The 19219-nt window shown below is 37.6% G+C and overlaps 1 protein-coding gene across 1 annotated transcript in view; it reads left to right on the top strand.

Annotated features, from left to right (window-relative positions):
• Ido2 (indoleamine 2,3-dioxygenase 2) overlaps positions 1-19219 on the top strand; it is an 86617-nt gene that overhangs the window by 17954 nt on the left and 49444 nt on the right. The window contains exon 7 of the mRNA XM_013024381.1: positions 17184-17309. Within this exon, the coding sequence (XP_012879835.1) occupies positions 17184-17309 (126 nt within the window). The remainder of the gene's footprint in view (positions 1-17183; positions 17310-19219) is intronic.

A 19219-nucleotide genomic window follows, 5' to 3' on the forward strand; every position in this document is an offset into this window, starting at 1 on the left:
CAGCACCACATAAGCAAAAAAGAAAAAAGCTGGAAAGTGGCACTGTGGCTCAAGTGGTAGAGCGCTAGCCTTGAGCTGAAGAGCTGAGGGACAGAGCCCAGGCCCAGAGTTCAGGCCCCATGACCGGACCCAAAAACAAAACAAAACAAAAAAAGAATGCATGAGAATATGAATACTTCAATCAGGACTAAGAAGCAGAGGTCACCTTTGAAATACAATTTCTCTTGAAATAGCAAGTTCACTGGGCACTCATACTCTTAGTATAAGTTTATTTAATAATGGAATCATGGAATCTCAGGGTCTAAGGAAAGCTTAACAATCACTTGAGCTAAACATTTTATTTCAGAAATGACAACGCTGGGGCTCATAAGAGTGCAGTAAGTGTAATGAATCATACAATGACAGAGGGGAGGAAAAATGAGTTTTTAGACAACAACTCTTTTTCACTCTACTTGAAACAGACTAGGCTACAGGGAAAGCAATTTGGAAAGGGAGGCAGGAGATGAAATAATTTGGCAGGAACCCATCAGGAAGCACATGGTTACCCAGAAATCAGGTATAAAAAAGACTAAAAACACACAGTGGAATTAGAAAGCAGTTTGAATTTATGAAACCTTTAATAATGGATCCCTTTAGTAATGAGCTTTGTGAGTGGCATTTAAGATAACACTGGCCAGGCATGGTGGCATACACCTGTAAATTCCAGCACTCAGGAATCTAGAGTTCCTCTCCATTCTGTGTTTCATTGTGAGACTGTATCTTAAAAAGCAAAGCAAAACAAAGATAACACTGGGCAAGCCAAGAAGAAGGAAGAGGTTTACTGTGGCTCACAGAGCTGGTCTACTGACTCTGTGGCAGAGTCTTGAGATGGTAGAGATCATCTTGAAGGGCATATGTGAGTGCTGCTGGTCTCATTCCCTCTTCCTTTAAAACCACATGATTGGACCCAAAAAATAATTTAAAAAAATAAGACCACAGATTTAATTATTGGCTCTACCTTGATGACCTGTCTAATCTTTGCCTTCCACAAAAGGCTCTTGTTTAGACACCATTGTCAGATTAAACCTCAAAATTGGGATTGAATTTAAACATGAAGTTTTGCAAAGGACAAACTACAATCAAACTGCCATGGAATTAATGATAATTGTATCCCAATATGTTTCAATAAAATCAGAAATCCATATTAGTATATTCTTCTACATGTTTTTTTTTTCTTTTCTTTTTTTGGGGGGGGGAGGGGTCCGGTCATGGGGCCTGAACTCTGGGCCTGGGCACTGTCCCTCAGCCCTTCAGTTCAAGGCTAGCGCTCTACTACTTGAGCCACAGCGCCACTTCTGGCTTTTTTCTTTTTGCTTATATGGTGCTGAGGAATTGAACCCAGGGCCTCATGCATGCAAGGCAAGCGCTCTACCACAGAGCCACCTTCCCAGCCCTACATGTTTTCTTTAAGTAAGCAGATTTTGGGTAAAAATATGTGCCTCTTTCAAATCAAGCATTCAGAAATTTAAGTATTCTTTAGTTCCTACTTTCTATAAAACTTTTGTACATTTTTAAGTTTCTTGTTTTTTGCTCTTCCTTACTAGAGTTTGAATTGAGAGCTGGCTTGCTTGCTCATGGCTGGCTGTCTACCACGTCTCTAGTCCTGCTCCTTATTGGTTATATTAGAGATGAAGTCTTGAGGATTTCTCTGTTCACTCTACCCTTAAACCACAATCCTCCAGATCTCAGTTTCCCTAGTAGTTAGGATGACAGACATGAGTCACTGGCACCCTGCTCATATATATTATTTTGTGTACTATTATTTTTTCAGTCTACTATATAAAAGTGAGAAAAATGTTGCTCAATTAATACTCACTCCACACTCCTCATATCCTTTATAAAAGAGCTGGTATATAATCTTACAATTATTTTGATCATCTATGAGCTGGAAATAGAGATTTATTCACTGCTGTAGAATTATTATACAAGACAATAAGGAATTAAAAAGCTAAAGAAGTTCAGACAGACCAAAAATGGGCTAATCAACCTACTCTTAAAGGTTTCTAAAACTAATGCCAACTTTAAGACAAAATAGCTCACAGAAGGTGTGTACCCCACTTCTAAAACTTTTTATAATGTAGGAGCTTTTTTATTTAGAGTAGACTCCAATTACCACTCATATACATTAACCCATTTAACTGTCAAAACAGATTTTTTTCCTCATTTTACAGATGAGTACATTGAGATGGCCAAGAGATCATGCCATTTTTTCAACAATAGAAAAAATGGGGCAAAAATAGGGTTTTAGCTCAGCTAGTTTGGCTCCAAAGATTGAGCTATACACCACTGTAAGATATAGGAGGAAATTTTCCCCTTTCTGTGGGAATGATTATAAAGAAGGAAGTTTCATGAACAAATAGCCAGCAATTTTTACTTAGGCACTCTTATAGTCACTAAATATTTTATTTTACTTTCATCTCATTTCATTTATCTTATTTAAAAAAAAAACAGGCTTTAGCTATCTAGCCTATTCTAGCCTCAAGAGTATTCTCTTACCTCAGCCTCCTGAGTTCTGGGATTCATATAATAGTCTAAAATTAATGAAATGCTTTTTTCTAATCACAACAAGATCATCGATATTAACATTATAGTGTGTTCCTACTGGTTCATTACCTTTCTAATTTTCAGACCAATCAATGTGTAAAAGAAGCTCAGAATAGGAGATGGTTTAGTTTGGTTGGAAAGTTGAAGACAATTTTGCAGGAATTATGGTGTTAACTTCTTCAAAGTTGAATTAAATGTTGCAAACCGAAAGGACATTTTCTTCTGAGTTTCTACTACAAAATAAAGCAAGCTTTGTTGGTGTAACTAGTGGCATTGTGTAGCCATGCTACAATTCAGGAGATATAAAAATATGGATTCTTCAAAATTATGTACATACTTAATTCTTTTGCTATTACTATTCTAAAAGTTTAAGATATATTAATTTATTTGACCATCACAATGGGCCTTTGATATTAGCTTTATTACTAGTTAATTTTTCCTGTAAGGAAATTGAAGAGTTAGTCCTCTTCAAATGTCAAACAACTTCGAAAAACAACAGATATAAATCAGACAGTCTGACTCCAAAATATTTGAAAACACCACATGGTACCATATCTTGAAAATGTGTGTTTGTTTTATATTTTTGCCTACTGTTTTATATTTCTGAGAAAGTATTTCTACCAATGCGCTTTCAAAAATACAATAAGCCTCTTTATCCTTGATGTATTCCATTAAATAAATATTTGAAATAATTTCCTAAAATGCATATTTTTGAGATTTCTATGGACATAAAATCAAGAGAGAGGTAGCCCAGTAGTAAAACTAGATAATCTGGGGTTTAACAACATAGTAAGCACAAATACAAAGGCACAATCCTTCAAGGAAATAACTAATACAGTCAACATCATTTCAGAAGAGGAAAAAGAAGTCTAAGTAATTTCTTCTTTAGGGTAATTTCGGGAAGATAATCTGGCACTATTAGTGTGCTTAAGACCTTAGTACTTCCCTTTTCGGTGATGAGACTTCTTAGTGATAGATGCAACAAAAAGAAGCACTATGATAAGCAGCAATGTTTCTCCAGAAAAAAGAATCCACTCCTAATCCATTGCTATGTGATAGAGAATTGGGATGCCCAGCAACCACCATGGGATAACAGACTTTTCTGAAATCTGCCCAGTTTTTGACATCTATTTTTGTGAAAAATGTTGGTAAAACTACACAGTAAACTAACTAGTAGATCTGTGTGGCCACAACTGAACTATGGTTACCAGTTTATCCTCTACACAGGAACAACTCCTATCAATTGTGAATCACACCAAAATAATACAAAGTAAATAAATAGCCAACCTCCAGATTATATACAACAGAAATTGCAGTCTTTCTTCCATCCCCTCCAATTTCTTTAATCTAAATCCTGGCTTTCCTTGATTAGAACAAGTAACTTGATTTAACAAGTAACTTTGTGTTGTCTTAAAGGAAAGTAATTATTTCACATAATATTGCCTTTTATTTCAGGAAATTTTTCTAAAAAGGGAATTCTAAACTATGCCAAAATATCTGTATTTAATGAATTTAAGGAAAATTCAGAAGATGTTTTGACTTAAAAATGAAATAACTGAGCAAAATGACTTAGCTATTAAAACATGCCTACAAAATAATTATATTCCTATATTTATAAAATGAACAGTTTCATAAAAGTCAAAATATGACATGAGTATAATGGAATAAAGTTACTTGAGTATGTGAATATTTAAACAACCTTTTGTTTCCCTTTCTTGGTGTTCATTTCTATAAGCAGCATTATATGATCATATGCACATAGTATTGAGCCATTGTGATCCTCTCCTAAGAATATCCTCCTTTGGCCTCACTGTTTGAATATTTAAAGCCCCGTTTAATTAATAATGTCCCAGTGTAATTTTTTTGTCTTTTACTATCCATTACTATATAAATTTATATATCATAAGTATATAAATATATATATATAATATAATATAAATGTATAAATATTTACATAGTATTAATATATAGTATAAATAAATATATATGTAGGGGTTTAACCTGTGTTTCTTTGGGTAGGTCTAGCTTACTTCCCTTAGTATAATTTTTTCCAAGTGTTTCTTTCCATTTCCTTATGAATGGGGTAATGTCATTTTTTCTGACTGAAACATAGAATTCCATTGTGTATACATACCACATTTACTTGATCCATTGGTCTAATGAGGGGCATCTGGGTTGATTATATATCTTGGCTATGGTAAACAATGCTGCAGTCAATGAACATGGTTGTGCTGGTGGCTTTAGTGCAACCTGGTTTATAGTAATTTTGGGTAAATGCCCAGGATTGATGTTTAATCTTTTAAGGAACCTCTATACAGCTTTCCAGAGTGGTTGAATAAGTTGGTATTCCCACCAACAGTGTAGTAGTGTTCCCTTTGGCAACATTCTTGCCAGCATCTGTTATTGTTATTTTTCTTGATAATGGCCATTCCAAGTGGGGTGAGGTGGAATCTCAATGTTGTTTTGAATTGCATTTCTTTTATGGCCAGAGATGTTGAACATCTCTTCATGTGTTTACTGGGTATTCTTACTTCTTCTGAAAAGTCTCTCTTTAGGTCTTTGGTCCACTTATTAATTGGGTTGTTTCTTTGAGGATTTGTTTTTGGGGAGGTTAATTTTTAGAGCTCTAAGTATATTTTAGATATGAGGCCCTTTCTGATGTATAACTAGTAAATATAATCTCCCAATCTGTAGACTTTCTATTTATCTTGCTACCTATGTGCTTTGCCATGCACAAACTCTTCAGTTTGATGCAATCCCACCGATCCAGTCTTTCTTTGATTTGTTGTGATTCTGGATCTTTACCTGGGAAGTTTTGACCTGTGTCAAGGTGCCCTGTTGTTTCCCCCCTTTCTTCCTGTAGTATTTTCAGGGTATCTGGTCTTATGCTGAGGTCTTCAATCCATTTGTAATTGATTCTGGTGCAGGATGATATATAAGGATCTAGCTTTATTTTTCTGCATGTGACTAGTCAATTCTGTTAGCACCATTTGTCGAAGAGTCTTTTTCTTCCATCCTGTGTTTTTGGCCCCCTTATGAATGATTAGGTGGCCATATGTCTGTGGGTTCATTTCTGGATCTTCAATTCCATTCTATTGGTGCTCAGGCCTGTTCATGTGCCATTATCAAGCTTCTTTATAACTATGGCTTTATAGTAGAGTTGGAAGTTTGTTCTTCCTGCTAAGGAATGTTTTTGCTATCTGGAGTCTTCTATTATTCCATATAAATTTTTGGATTGCTTCCTCTATATCATTGAAAAATGTTGTTGGGATTCTGATTGCATTGAATTTGTAGATAGTTTTGGGCATTATTGCCATTTTCACAGTATTAATCCTCTGATCCAGAGGCATGGAAGTTTGTCCTATTTCCTTAAATATGCTTTAATTTCCTTTTTCAAGTTTTTAAAGTTTTCATCACAGAGGTCCTTCACATCTTTGGTTAAGTTAATTCTTAGGTTTTTGGTGGTTGTTGTTGTTGTTATTTTGAGGTTATTACAAATGGAGTTGCTTTCCTGATTTCAGTCTCTCTCCTCTCATTGTTGGCATACAGAAAAGCTACTGATTTTTGTGGGTTAATTTTCTATCATGCCACTTTGCAAAAGTTTTGGATCAGCTCAAGTAACTTGGGAGAGCCATCTATAGGGTTCTTTAAATACAGGATTATTTCATCTGCAAAGAGGAATAATTTTACTTCTTCTTTCCCTATTCCCTTTAGGTTTATCTCTTGCCTTATTGCTCTTGCTAGGAATTCTAGTGCTATATTGAAGAGGAATGTCTTTTTCTTGATTTTATAGGAAAAGGTTTTAACTTGTCACCATTAAGTATAATGCTGGCTATAGGTTTGTGATACACAGCCTTTATTATATTGAGGAATGTTCCATGATTCCTAGCTTCTCCAGAGAATTTATCATGAAAGGGTGTTGAATCTTGTTGAGTACCTTTTCTGTATCTATTGAGATGATGTAATTCTTGTCTTTGCTTATGTTATTTTGTTGAATTATATTGACTTGAAGATGCAATTTTCTAAGTAATCAAAAATTGACAAGATGAATAGTACACAATTACTTTGATAAATCATATTTTGCTCAAACAAGTTGTTTATAAATATTACTAAGAAGAAAACAATATCCTTGTTATAGTCATAGAGAATTGGCTGCTAGTTTTATATCAGTATATTAATCTTCAGGGAAATCTTTAGATAAAATTTTAAATTACAGTTAACCTAATCAAAACATTTTGTATGATTCATATATTGTAAGAGAATTGAATCCCAAATAAAATAGAACTCAAGAACCTCTCTGCCATTTGAGTTTAAAATAGCCCCCTTTATCCTTTGACTTGAGTCAGAGTTAAATTTTGAATATTTTAGTTTGACCTGATTGGGACAAAACAACTATATTTTAAGAGTGACAATAACTTTTATTTGTGAAAAATAGCAAGCCATCCTGAAAATGTTTATATACACATGCATCGACTAGTACAAAATTAGTTTTAGATTAGGTATTTTAAATGTGCATAAAAAGTTGAACGAAAAATGAAAACTGGCCATAATGATTAATTTTTTTTGTTGTGGGTTATGGGGTTTAAACTCTGGGCCTGAGTGCTCTCAGCTCTTTAGCTCAAGGTGAGTGCTCTACCATTTGAGCTACAGTGCCTCTTTCAGTTTTCTGGTGCTTAATTGGAGATAAGAGTCTCATGGACTTTCCTGCCCAGGCACTTTGAACCTCGATCCTCAGATCTTAGCCTCTGAGTAGCTACGATTATAGGCATGAGACACTGGTACTCAGCTAATTAGTTAATTTTTTATTTTGAATTTCAGTGGTAATTGAGGTCTTTGGCCAATGTTTGATAGATCAGTGTACAAGAACATAACCTGTGCATTAATTCAGTCTTCTTTAGATAGGTTCTTTTGGTCATAGGTTAATTACTAATTTCCCTAAAGGGGAGCTAACAAGATAGGCAGATCCCATGTCTGGTATTTTACCATCACTCTGGCAATGATAGCCACTGTGGAGTTGGCCACTTTAGGAAGCATGGTATCTCTGCCATGGTAGAAGCATTTTTGTGTGTATGCCTTTTCCAGTGAGTCCCTGATCACAGGTTGTTTTTCAAGACTTCTATATGGACTACGTAAGCCATGTTATAGCATATAAACACACAAAAAACTAGAATACACAAACTGGAAATTTATATATAGTTTTTGGCCACTTAGGATAGAATCAAGAGATTCTCCCCAACTAGAAAGAACTTGTTTTTTGAAAAACAAGATAAAACAGGTATGTCTGGACTTTAGTCAAAAGCACGAAGGTGAGTGAAAGCCATCACTCCCCTCCCCAGGGAATAGCATAGACCTGTAAAGTCTGTCCAGAGAATTAGATTGGTAAAACAAGGAGAGGAGGTTAATCTCTCAGAAACAAGAGGACTTAATGAATGGCCTTTGTGGAATCACTCAGAACAAGAGAGGATTTAATGAACAGCCTTTGTGGAATTTTAAACACGTAGACCAGACAATCTCTATAGAAACAGAACATAAGCCACTTTTTTTTTAAATCATTAGTCCTCTAAAATGAATGATAGAAACAACATGGCTGGTGCTAGAGGCAAAAGGCCAAAAGACTGTATATAGTGGCAGTTTGGGACAGAAGAAAGCTGTACACCATCTTGAATATCTTAAATAGACTAGATACATACATATGGTAACTCTTCTTTAGGTCCAGATCTTGTAAGAGAGACATGAAGAACTGAACACAGGTGACTTCAGATTTTAAAAAAATCAGGTAAAAGTACTCTCTTGAGGTCAGACTTTTTAATCTGGAAGTTTGTCAGATCTACAAAAACAAATCCCATTAGAGAATACTGCTGAAGTTTATCTTCTCAGGTGGTTACCTTTTCTGAGCCTTGAGCAGATGTATAGGATATGTACAGATGCAGAATAGCATCACTCTGTCTCTCTCTTTCTTCTCTCTCTCAGACATTCGTGAATCTAATTGCTACCAATTCTAGAGAATGCATTCCAGTAAAGTATAAGTGATCGATGTAATAAAGGAAGTAACCTCATCTACATGAAGAAGAGAACCCTGTCTGAGCATCCTCAAATGTCCTTCCTTCTGTAGGGGGTTAGACAGGATGTCTCCTCTCCTAGCCTATCCCTGTTACTGAAGTGGCACTCCAAGTGAGAAAGGCCTGTCTAAATTGTAGACAGCTTCTCCCAGTTTGACCTGACACTGCTCTTCTACCTTACCAGTCTTCACCAGAATTCTCAATTGTTATTTTCTGACCCAGAAAGTACTAATGTGGTTTTGTCTTTTTTTATTGTACTTCTAAAAGGACCATTTGTGGCCATAGGAGCAATACAAAACTGTAAAGAGGGTAGAAGAGGATTTTTTCTTGCTATATAGAGGCCTGACCATGTTAACACAAAGAGAAACCTTTCAAAAGTCTAGGCAGTAAGGAAGCAACAAGAAAATGTCATGTTGGAGGTCTGAAGTAAGAAGCCTAGGCATATTCAGAAGACTGAAAAGTAGGACCTGAGAGGTCTAGTAAAAGGAGAATAAAGCCTGAAAGTCCACATCTGGGGAATATTTGAAACATCATTTTAATAAGAGACAAAAATCAACTCTAATGAGTTCTAAGGCAGATCAGAGTAAATAGACCTGTCCTCCATACAAATAGAGGAAGATGGTTCTTAGCTTTTCCAGAAGCACACTTGTGTGAGTCATACAATGGAAGGTATCCAAGTCAGAAACTGTCATCTTTGGTCCAAATCACTTATAAGAAAGGATCTGAGCCAAGAACAAGAAAATATCTAAGTTTCATACAAGCGCTGAGCCAGAAAAAAATACATATTTAAGTCCTAACATCAAATACAACACGGAGTGTTTTAGTGAGAATTTCAAAAGTTTTTAAGAGTAAATCCATCAGGACAACATTGAGTTTTTAATCACCTATTTTTGGGCAAAGATATTTACCTAAATTGTATTTACCTAAAAATATTTACCCCATTTACTTAAAAATACTTTCTTTTCCAAGAATCCTTTCTTTTTTTTTTTTTTTTGGTCGGTCGTGGGGCTTGAACTCTGGGCCTGGGTGCTGTCCCTCAGCTCTTCAGCTCAAGGCGAACGCTCTACCACTTGAGTTACAGTGCCACTTCCGGTTTTCTGGTGGTTTATTGGAGATAGGAGTCTCACAGTCTCTCTTGCCTGGGCTGGCTTTGAACCGCGATCCTCAGATCTCAGCCTCCTGAGTAGCTAGGATTACAGGCGTGAGTCACCAGTGCCTGGCTAAGAATACTTTCTTTATAATCTCTTTTACCTCTTCTCATGTTCTAGTTACTGTTTTCTTTTTTAATGAATCTTGCCACATACCTTCTGCAGCTGATGTACCCTCAGTTTTGTTCACATATGCTATACAAACTTAGATGCCACTTGCATTTTTAAAAGAGTGCCTTACACATTTTTTTGCTTTTACCTGAGTCTGGGAACCTATTATTCTATGAGGACTATGGAAGATAGCAGCTTAAACAGAATACAGTAAGTAGAAGACAGTGTTTGTGCTTTAACTGTGTAATTTCATTTTTGCACACAGAAACATGCATTTAAAAGTCTATGTCTAGTAAGAAATTCTGATGCTAAAATATTTTCTAATATCTTCAGTAAGAGTTTTTATCTCCATATAGATTTGGCAGAGGTCAAGATTTGGCATAAATATCAGTCAGGAAAACACTAAGGATTGATAGAGGGTCAGAAAGAACTAGTGTATAATGATTTGGGGGGGTTCCGGTAGTGGGCCTAAACTCTTAGCTGGGGCACTGCCCCTCAGCTCTTCAGCTCAAGGCTAGCACTCTACCACTTGAGCCACAGCACCACTTCTGGCTTTTTTTTTGCTTATGGGTGCTGAGGAATCGAACCCAGGGCCTCAAGCATGCAAGGCAAGCGCTTTACCACTGAGCCACCTTCCCAGCCCCAAGTGTATAATGATTTTATCTCATGCCCACAGAATATGTTGATTTTTTTAAAATCTCAGTACAGGGAGAAGTTGGAGAAAAGCTATAACAGATTTAGCTCACAGAGGGAAGACACAGGAGATTGAACAAAAAAAGAGTTGCTCATCTCATGCTCTGGAGATTTGTGGGTTACCTTTGGCCCAGAAACCCTGGATTGGACTGAATATTTTCTCTCTGGATTTTGAATGCATCAGGGAGGGCTCTACCACTGGGATTAAGCAATGTTGTTTGAAAAAGGAGTAGACTTCAGGACATTGGGATCTCAGGAATCCATTGTCTGACAGATATTATTTTCATTAGAGGTGCCCCAGACTGTTCTCTATCCATTCCTTGAAATTTTCATAGTCAATGTTTCCTTCCTAAAAGAGCACATTTGATTTAGGTTATAGAGGGGTAGGGATTGTACAAGCAAGCCTGTCACCCATGTCTTTAAGACCAGTAGTCACACTATTTACACTCAAATGCATCAAGTCCTTTGTGTCTATGGCCTCAAAGACTGAGTCCACAGACACCAAGTGAAAAAATATCAAAGATTCATTGAAGAAGATCAGCAAAGTTCCTGCTAGATGAGAGAGGTGCCAAGAGAAAGCACAACCTGGGGGATACTGTGTAGGGGTTAATAAGGTGTCTGTAGGTGAGAGCTATATGACTCTCTAGATCTTTGTACAGCCTGTGTGCAGTATCAGTCCCTAGACCCAATCAACCCACACGAGCTCTCCATGAATTGTTTAGCCCTTGTGACTAGGTGCCCATTTCACAGCACACTTTTGAGGTCCATCAGTCCATTATTCACTTGGAAGTCTTCCCAAGGCAATGGGCCATGAAGTGATACCCAGAGGCCCACATGTACAACTGCCCAAGGCTTTGGTGAGGGAGTGGAGAACTTTTGTGGGACCTGATTGTCTGGTCAGGCTATTTTTCTGTTGTCAATATCATATTCCAACAGTGAATGGCAAAAGATATAAAGCATAATGGAGGATTGGCTGGCTCTTTCAGGCAGAAGTTTTGCTTTACACTCTTCTGTCCTTAAAATTCTTATAATGTTGCAGAAGGGCGCTTACATTTTATATTTTTATTGTCTTTAGTGGTACAATCATTATCAAGCTCCTCCTATGATATTCCTAATTTCGTTTAGTTTGATTGACCATGGTGCCTCTATCTTGAAGCCCAAGACAAGTATTTTGCTTAAAATAGACCGCTTACCCCCAATCCTCCTTCCAGCTCTTACCCAAATAGGACACTATCTGGCTCCACTACCCATATTGGCCCAAACAGAAGTAGTTTCTGCACCCTAATACCTCTCCTGGTACTTCCTACTAACCCACTGGAAATGTCATCAGTTTATAAGTGGGAGTGGAGTTCCAGTTTCTGCTGAAGACTTCTTTCTACAGATTTGTTCCTGAAAACCTGTGCTGGTGTTGAGTCATGTCTTAGCCTAATTTCCTTTGAATCTAATAGTTCTGAGAGATATCAGTAACTACTAGATAGGATAAAAGGAAAATGAGGTTTATTCTTGCTTTGTGAGTAAGTGATTGTGAGTTTAGATCTCTCAGTAGGCCATGGGCCTTCTGCTCGAGACTTTCAACTAGCCATAGCTACTAAATGTAGATTGAATGTATTTGCCCTGCCTTACTGGAAGGCACCTAGTAAATGTTTTATGTGCTAAGATATTGTATATGCAACTTCTACAGAACATCCAAATGAAGATACCAAGCAGAGGGCAGGTCTGGCATTTAGAATGAAGTAAGAAGACTGGGTCTAAGCAATATAACTTGTCAATATAGCCCTTCTGGTACCTTGTTGGGTGGAGAGGGCTTTCCACTCAGCTCTGAAAAGCCTAGAGGTGAGATAAGCCACTCACTGAATTGCAGATGTCATGCTGTTTAGCTGTAGGAAATCTTTGCTATAGAGAATGTGCTGATTCTGCCTTGATTATCTCCCTAAATGGTTTTGAGGTATATACCCCTATATGGAAAGTTTACACTGATATTTAAGATACTTCCTTAGATGGAAAGTTCTGCTTGCACATGAGTATTCCCATATAAAGTTTGTTTTTGGTAAGGCTTGGTCTCCACCCCAAGCATGTGTTTTTTGTCTTTAAAAGCTTTGTTCAAACTCAATTCTGGGCTCCAGGTCTTTGAGACAGGAGTCCACCTCCAGTTGCTGGCTCTCCAATAAAGATTCCCAATTCAACCTCTCAAAATGTGGCTTCTCTGTTTTCTTACAACGGAATTCCCATACAACAAGAAAATACCTGACATTGTCAGTTACCGGCCAAGAGAAGGCTTCAGTCTTTGGATGAGACCATGCAGGCAGAGGGAACATCAGGAGAAAAGAGAAGACTATAAGATGACCAATAAAAAAAAATAAAACTAGAAAAGTAGAGAATAACCAAGAAAGGAAAGCCTTGTCTCTACTCCAGTGGTTGAGAATGATACTTTTAAATCAGGTTTTATGTATTGCAATAAGCTTTTATGACTTATAAGCAGCATGATAATGACATTTGGCTTTAATGTCATTGTTCTGAGCTGCAGGGTCATTGCCTGAATTACTGGAATAATAGAGTGCACGCAGGCCTATGGTGAAAGAAAACTGTGGTCCTCTGAACATAGTAGGTACTTACTTAGGGCTCAACAGAAGAAACTACTTGTTGTTAGCTATAATTCTCACCACTGCAATTATTTTTGCAACTCAAAAATTTCCTGTTATACTTTTCATGAGTATAGATTTTATCTTTAATTTTATTATCATTATATCATATCGTTATCTTTATATCATTTTCTCTTTATATCTTCTTATGTTGCATTATCTTTAAATAGTTGTACAAACTTCTATTTTTAAGTGCACTAAAATGAGGGGCAATAAATATCAAGGAGAGGTTAAGAAAACAAAACAGAAACAAAACCATAGGCAGATGTCTAAACAGCAGATCAAGGAGAGATAAGGAAGTCTCCATTACCAAAGGAACAAAGATGCAATTAAGAAGATGGCAAGAACTCTCAGTACTATTTGGCTGTTGGCTTTTGGCCATTTAACTTTAATAATCATCAATTTAGAAACTGAAACCATACATATTTGATGTTATCAGCAAACATATGAATAATGTCCTAAAATTTCTAATTATCTTCATTTTGTAAATAGTCCATTTGCAAAAGGTCAAGATAGTCAGTCTAAAAGAATGAAACCCTTGTGTACTGGCACTACTCTGATTCATGGGAAAGCTGATTATGGAAAGCCAGGACTAAAACTCCCAGTCCTGAGGTCAGGAGGGAAGTGTGTGAGTATATCTATTCAACTCAGTTTCTCTTGGTAAACAAGAAGTGTTCTAGCCACAGGGTGTGGTCCTATGTTTCCCACTGCAGGGTAACTTTCTGGGGCTGTCTACAAAGGTAGTTCATAGCCTATTACAAAGTTCTACCTAATATCAAGACCCTACTTAAAAAAACATAAGTTTCACACTATGACTGAGACATAGTTCATTCAACAAGTATTTCTTGGGCTTGAGGCTGAAGCAAAATATAAACCTTGATAGATATAGTTCTTCCTTTAAAGAATTTCTGATCTGAAGGAACAAATGAAGTGAAAACAGTAATAACTAGACTAGACAGAATTGACATAGGATATGAAAAAGAAACAACTGGCTATAGAATTTTGCAATAATTTGGCAAAATCTTCACAAAAGTAATGTTTGAAAGGTTATTATCTTGAAAGGTTAGTGGCATTCAGAGATGGAGATAGAAAGTTTTGGGGAACCAGGAGATACTGTGAGTAATGAGACAGAGGAGGGTAGCCAAGCACTGTTTATTTCAGGGAAAGCAAATGCGTTTTGACAGCATAACACTTAGATCTGTGTGCAGCTAGAATGGTAGTAGGGAGAAAGAAACTGTATATTGGGGTATCCTTGAATACTAGGTCTAGACATTTTGAAGGTATTTCAAGAAGGTATCTCTGGACCTGAGATAGTCATAGACCTCCAAGTAACACTGGTTTGGATTTTGGGAGAAGATCAAGACTAAACGTGTGGGAGGAAAGAAGAGGATATTTTTTATGGAAATGTATAAGAACACTAAGGTAGAGAAAGGGTTATAAAGATGCAAATATCGGGCTGGGAAGGTGGCTCAGTGGAAGAGTGCTTGCCTTGCATGCATCAGGCCCTGGGTTCAATTCCTCAGCACCACATAAACCAAAAGAAAAAAGCTGGAAGTGGCACTGTGGCTCTAGTGATAGAGCACTAGCCTTGAGCTGAAGAGCTGAGGAACAGTGCCCAGGCCCAGAGTTCAGGCCCCACGACCAACCAAAAAAAAAAAGATGCAAATATTTTTATGTTCAGAATCCAAATACAAAAGTCAATTAATAACTAAGACAGCACAATAAGGGAGAAACCAGAAATAATACAATATTATTACTATTTACAGTACAAAGTATGAGCAGTATAACATTGACTATTTTCCGTTAGGACTTTCATATATGGTTTCTCATTTATTCATAACCCAATGTCTCTGGGATAAGCATTGCTCTTTGTCTATATGTAAACACAAAGGTTTACAATCATATGGCACTTTTTAAAATGCAACACAGACAAAAGCCAGGACAGAGGTGACTGCTCAGATGTTTTGCCTGACCCTAGGAAGAACGTAAGTCATGAGGCAGCAAGCCAGGAATATACCGAAATTCTGATGTCAGCAACCTGGATGACAGTTGATAAATCAGGTTCCATAAATCCAAATTATTTCTCATAAATCATGAGCTACTCCTATATTTATTAAACCATGTCCCTTATATTATCATGTCCTTTGTATTTTTCATATTTTATGAATTTATTGTTTTATAGTAAATTCTTGACTGGGTACAGACAGAATGATGAAGATAACATGACTGGCATAAAAAGATAATGGGATTATCTTTTCTTTTCTGGGTTTTTTTTTGGCTGTGGCACTTGAACTCTGGGATTGGGTGTTGTTCTTGATCTCTTCAGCTCTTCAGCTCTTGTGCTGGAATTCCAAAACTTGTTATTGAGTCACCTTGTCTATGTGCTGTCATGTATGTGTGTGTGAGAGAGAGAGAGAGAGAGGAAAGAGGGGGGCAGGGATAGAGAGACAGAGAGAGACAGAGAGGAGACAGGTGGAATTATCTTTTCATCTGAGATCAAAGGGGAAGTCAAGAGGATAACTAAGATGACTGAGAAAGGAAGATTGAGAAACTGCATTTAGAAGGCCTGAGAAACTGAACTTGGAAGTGGCTTGGGTAGTCGATTGAGGGTTGCTGGATAGTTGAGAAAGGCTCACAATGAGACATAAATATCTCAGACTGCTTCTGGTGCACAGCCTCCAGGACAGAAATCTCCATGGGTATTATTAAATACATTATCATAGCACTCTCTATTCTTAGATTCCATTTTAATTTAGAGAAAAGGAAGACGAGAGAGGTGAGTGGGTAAATTAGCTTCCAAAGTTTATAAGAGTCAATTTGTCCTGGGGAAATAAGGTGAAGGTCAATCTTTCAGGAAGTACATGAAGGAATATCTCCTGTATTTGCTTTCAGCTTACCATTCCTCATTTTCCCCTAGTCTATCCAGCTTCAAAAGGAGTAGCCCTGAGCAACCAAAAAAAGGATAACTTGCTCTGGCCCCCTTCCCCTTCTTCTAGACACTTTTCTTTTACTTTGTAATAAACTTCTCTTTTGTTTAAGTTGTTTTTTAATTTTATGTTATTGTAAAGATACTGTACAGAGGGGTTACAGTTATATGAGTAAGGTAAGGAGTACATTTCTTGTTGAGCATTGTTACCCCCTCCTTTGTTTTTCTCCTACTATCCCTTCTCTCCCCCAAGTTTTATTTTTTTTAATTGCTGATTCTGGCCTTATTTCTATCCTGTCCAGAGACCAAGAGCCCATCATACTCCTGTATCATGACCACTCCTTACCCACCACCAGAGTAACTTCTACTTTTAAGTTTTTACTTATTTTGAGCTGGGTGTGGCACATGCCTGTAATCCTAGCATTTCAGAAGCGACACAGGAGAGTGTCAAGTTCAAAGAGAGCCTGGGCTGCACAATAAGCTCTGTCACTTTTATACCTGTCATGTTATTTTTTCCATTCTCTCTGTATCCACTCAAGAATGTAACTGCAACACTGTCAAACCATAAAATTTTTAAAAATTATGAAATTAAATTTAAAAAGACAGTGACAGAATATTTATGAGCAAGACTTCTAGTCCCATCCCTAGTACTAAAAAAATACATTTACTCCTTTGTAGTAATTTTGATCCAGTTGTCCAAATTAATCATGGACCAGATTTCTGCCATATGGGTTTGATCAGCTAGAAGCAAAAACTTGGTTCTCTTTTCCCTTTTCTAAAGCTGTACATACTTGTCTTTGGGTTTAAAATCCACATTTAGAAAATTGCATGAGTGAGAGAAGAAAGGAGGTATTTCTTGGAGTGGATTATGTTTTCCTGTTTGTTTTAACCAGCTGTGCTCAACTGTTTACTCAGCCTTGTCTCCAATAAGTTTGGAGCAGTGTGGAATTCAACCACAGGGCAAGGGTTTCTTCTGCCTCTGAGATACCTTGCAACCAAACAGGTTTGAAATTCCCATAACCAGGATCTTCAGTTCCTGTGGAATCAAATTATGGAGCCTCAAAGACAGAATCTAAAGACCACACTACAATTTTCTTTAGGAGGATACCACATTTCTGAAGAATATGGCTTTCTTCTTCCAAATCCGCTGGTAAGGATAGAACCTTGGGCTAGGTCAAAAATGGTGTGTTGAGGTTCTGGTTTGTGGGTTTGTTCTGTAGCTTTATGTGGTTAATGAGAGAGCTATAATACAAATAAACAGTCATCAGCCAGATGAAGATGTTACTAAAAACATAATGAGATCACAAACAAGGAATGTCAGCTTCAGCAGAGAGTGGTTCCAATAGAACAAACATCCCTGCTGCTGTTTTGTTAAGCATGCCGAAGTAAATCTGGGAAATTATAAGCAAGTCTGTAGTTGGCAAGAAAAAGGCCAAGATAAACATATGGCGCTCAGGAATAAGGTACCTTCTACCATCTGATGCAAGGTTTCCAGGAACAGAGAATAAATGGAATTTCTACACTACACATTTGCTCACTGGATGTGTGTGTGTGTGTGTGTGTGTGTGTGTGTGTTTAGTAAGCCTTTCTGGGAGAGCTTATTCCTAAACAGCTCCTGGTCACTACTGCTGACATGTTAACGGAAACTGGTTTAACTTACTTGTTAGAGGAAGCAAAAGAGAACAAGAGGGACTTTAGGTGCTTTTGGGGCTGGTTAAAGAGATTAATTTGATGGCTTTGGGAACTTTTGAGAAAAGGAAGGGACTTTTGGAAACAAACAGCATCTGTTTCACAATTCCATTTAGCAAGCAACCTGCAATGCAATTCTGTTTTTCCCACTGAGTTCGTGTTAGACTGTAGTTCTTATTACATGTGGTTAGATTCATAAAATACTAAACATAGGGTCCCTAAAAACCACCCTAAACTAAATCTAGGGATCCCTAGAAACTACCCATTTCCAACCTCTTTTTTTCTGCTGTGGCTGGCTGAAGAACAGAGAATGTGACAACAAAAGTCTTACTAGTGGCAAACTAATGCTTAAGACTCTTGACATCCCTTTGTTATGACATCATAAACACCAAAGCCACTCAGTTAAAAATGTAGGCATCTGACATTGCAGATGCCTACTTTTTATTTTTGTCTGTCATGGGGCTTGAACTCGGGGCCTGGGTGCTGGTTGTCCCTGAGCAATTTTTACTCAACTCCATGAGATTCTTATCATCAATTAACCACCAGAAATCTGGAAGTAGAACTGTGGTTCAAAGAGGTAGAGTTCTAGCCTTGAGTAAAAAGAGCTCATGATCTTCAGATTTCAGCCTCCTGAGTAGATAGTATTACAAGCATGAGCCACCAGTACCCAGTTCATTGTAATTATTTATTAGAACAAATACCCCACCCCAGCCTAATTTGCCACCTGATTAAGAAATGAATTGAATACCTATGCTGGCTTTTATTTTGTTATGGTTAGATGGGTCTCTTGCTATATATCACTTGCTGACCCAAAACTTATTACTTAGCACAGGCTAGCAATGAATTCATGATCTTCCTGCCTCAGCCTCCTGAGGAAGGAAGGACTTAATTGAAGATAATTCTCGGGGCTGGGAAGGTGGCTCAGTGGTAGAGTGCTTGCCCTGGGTTCGATTCCTCAGCACCACGTAAACAGAAAAAGCAGGAAATGGCACTGTGGCTCAAGTGGTAGAGCATTAGCCTTGAGTTGAAGAGCTGAGGGACAGTCCCCAGACCCAGAGTTCAAGCCCTATGACCTCTTCCACCACCCCTACCAACAACAACAACAACAAAAGAATTAGGTTTTCTCACAGCCCTCAGCTGTGAGAACAGCTTACAGATCTGTCAATCGCTTTGCTATTGGCAATAGTGGTATAGGGAGGTTGTGAGGTAGAGTGGGGATATGGTCCTGTGTCTTGGACCATATCTTCTGTCACTGGATGACCAGTGTTGCCAATTGCTATGTGCTGACCTAAGAGTAGCACTTTCGGTGCATCCAGATGAATGAGAGGAACCAGAGCCATCCTGATGGCACGTGGCAGCTCCTGTGACCTT

This window comes from Dipodomys ordii, unplaced genomic scaffold (assembly GCF_000151885.1).
Source record: "Dipodomys ordii isolate 6190 unplaced genomic scaffold, Dord_2.0 Scaffold4, whole genome shotgun sequence".
Lineage (NCBI taxonomy): Eukaryota > Metazoa > Chordata > Mammalia > Rodentia > Heteromyidae > Dipodomys > Dipodomys ordii.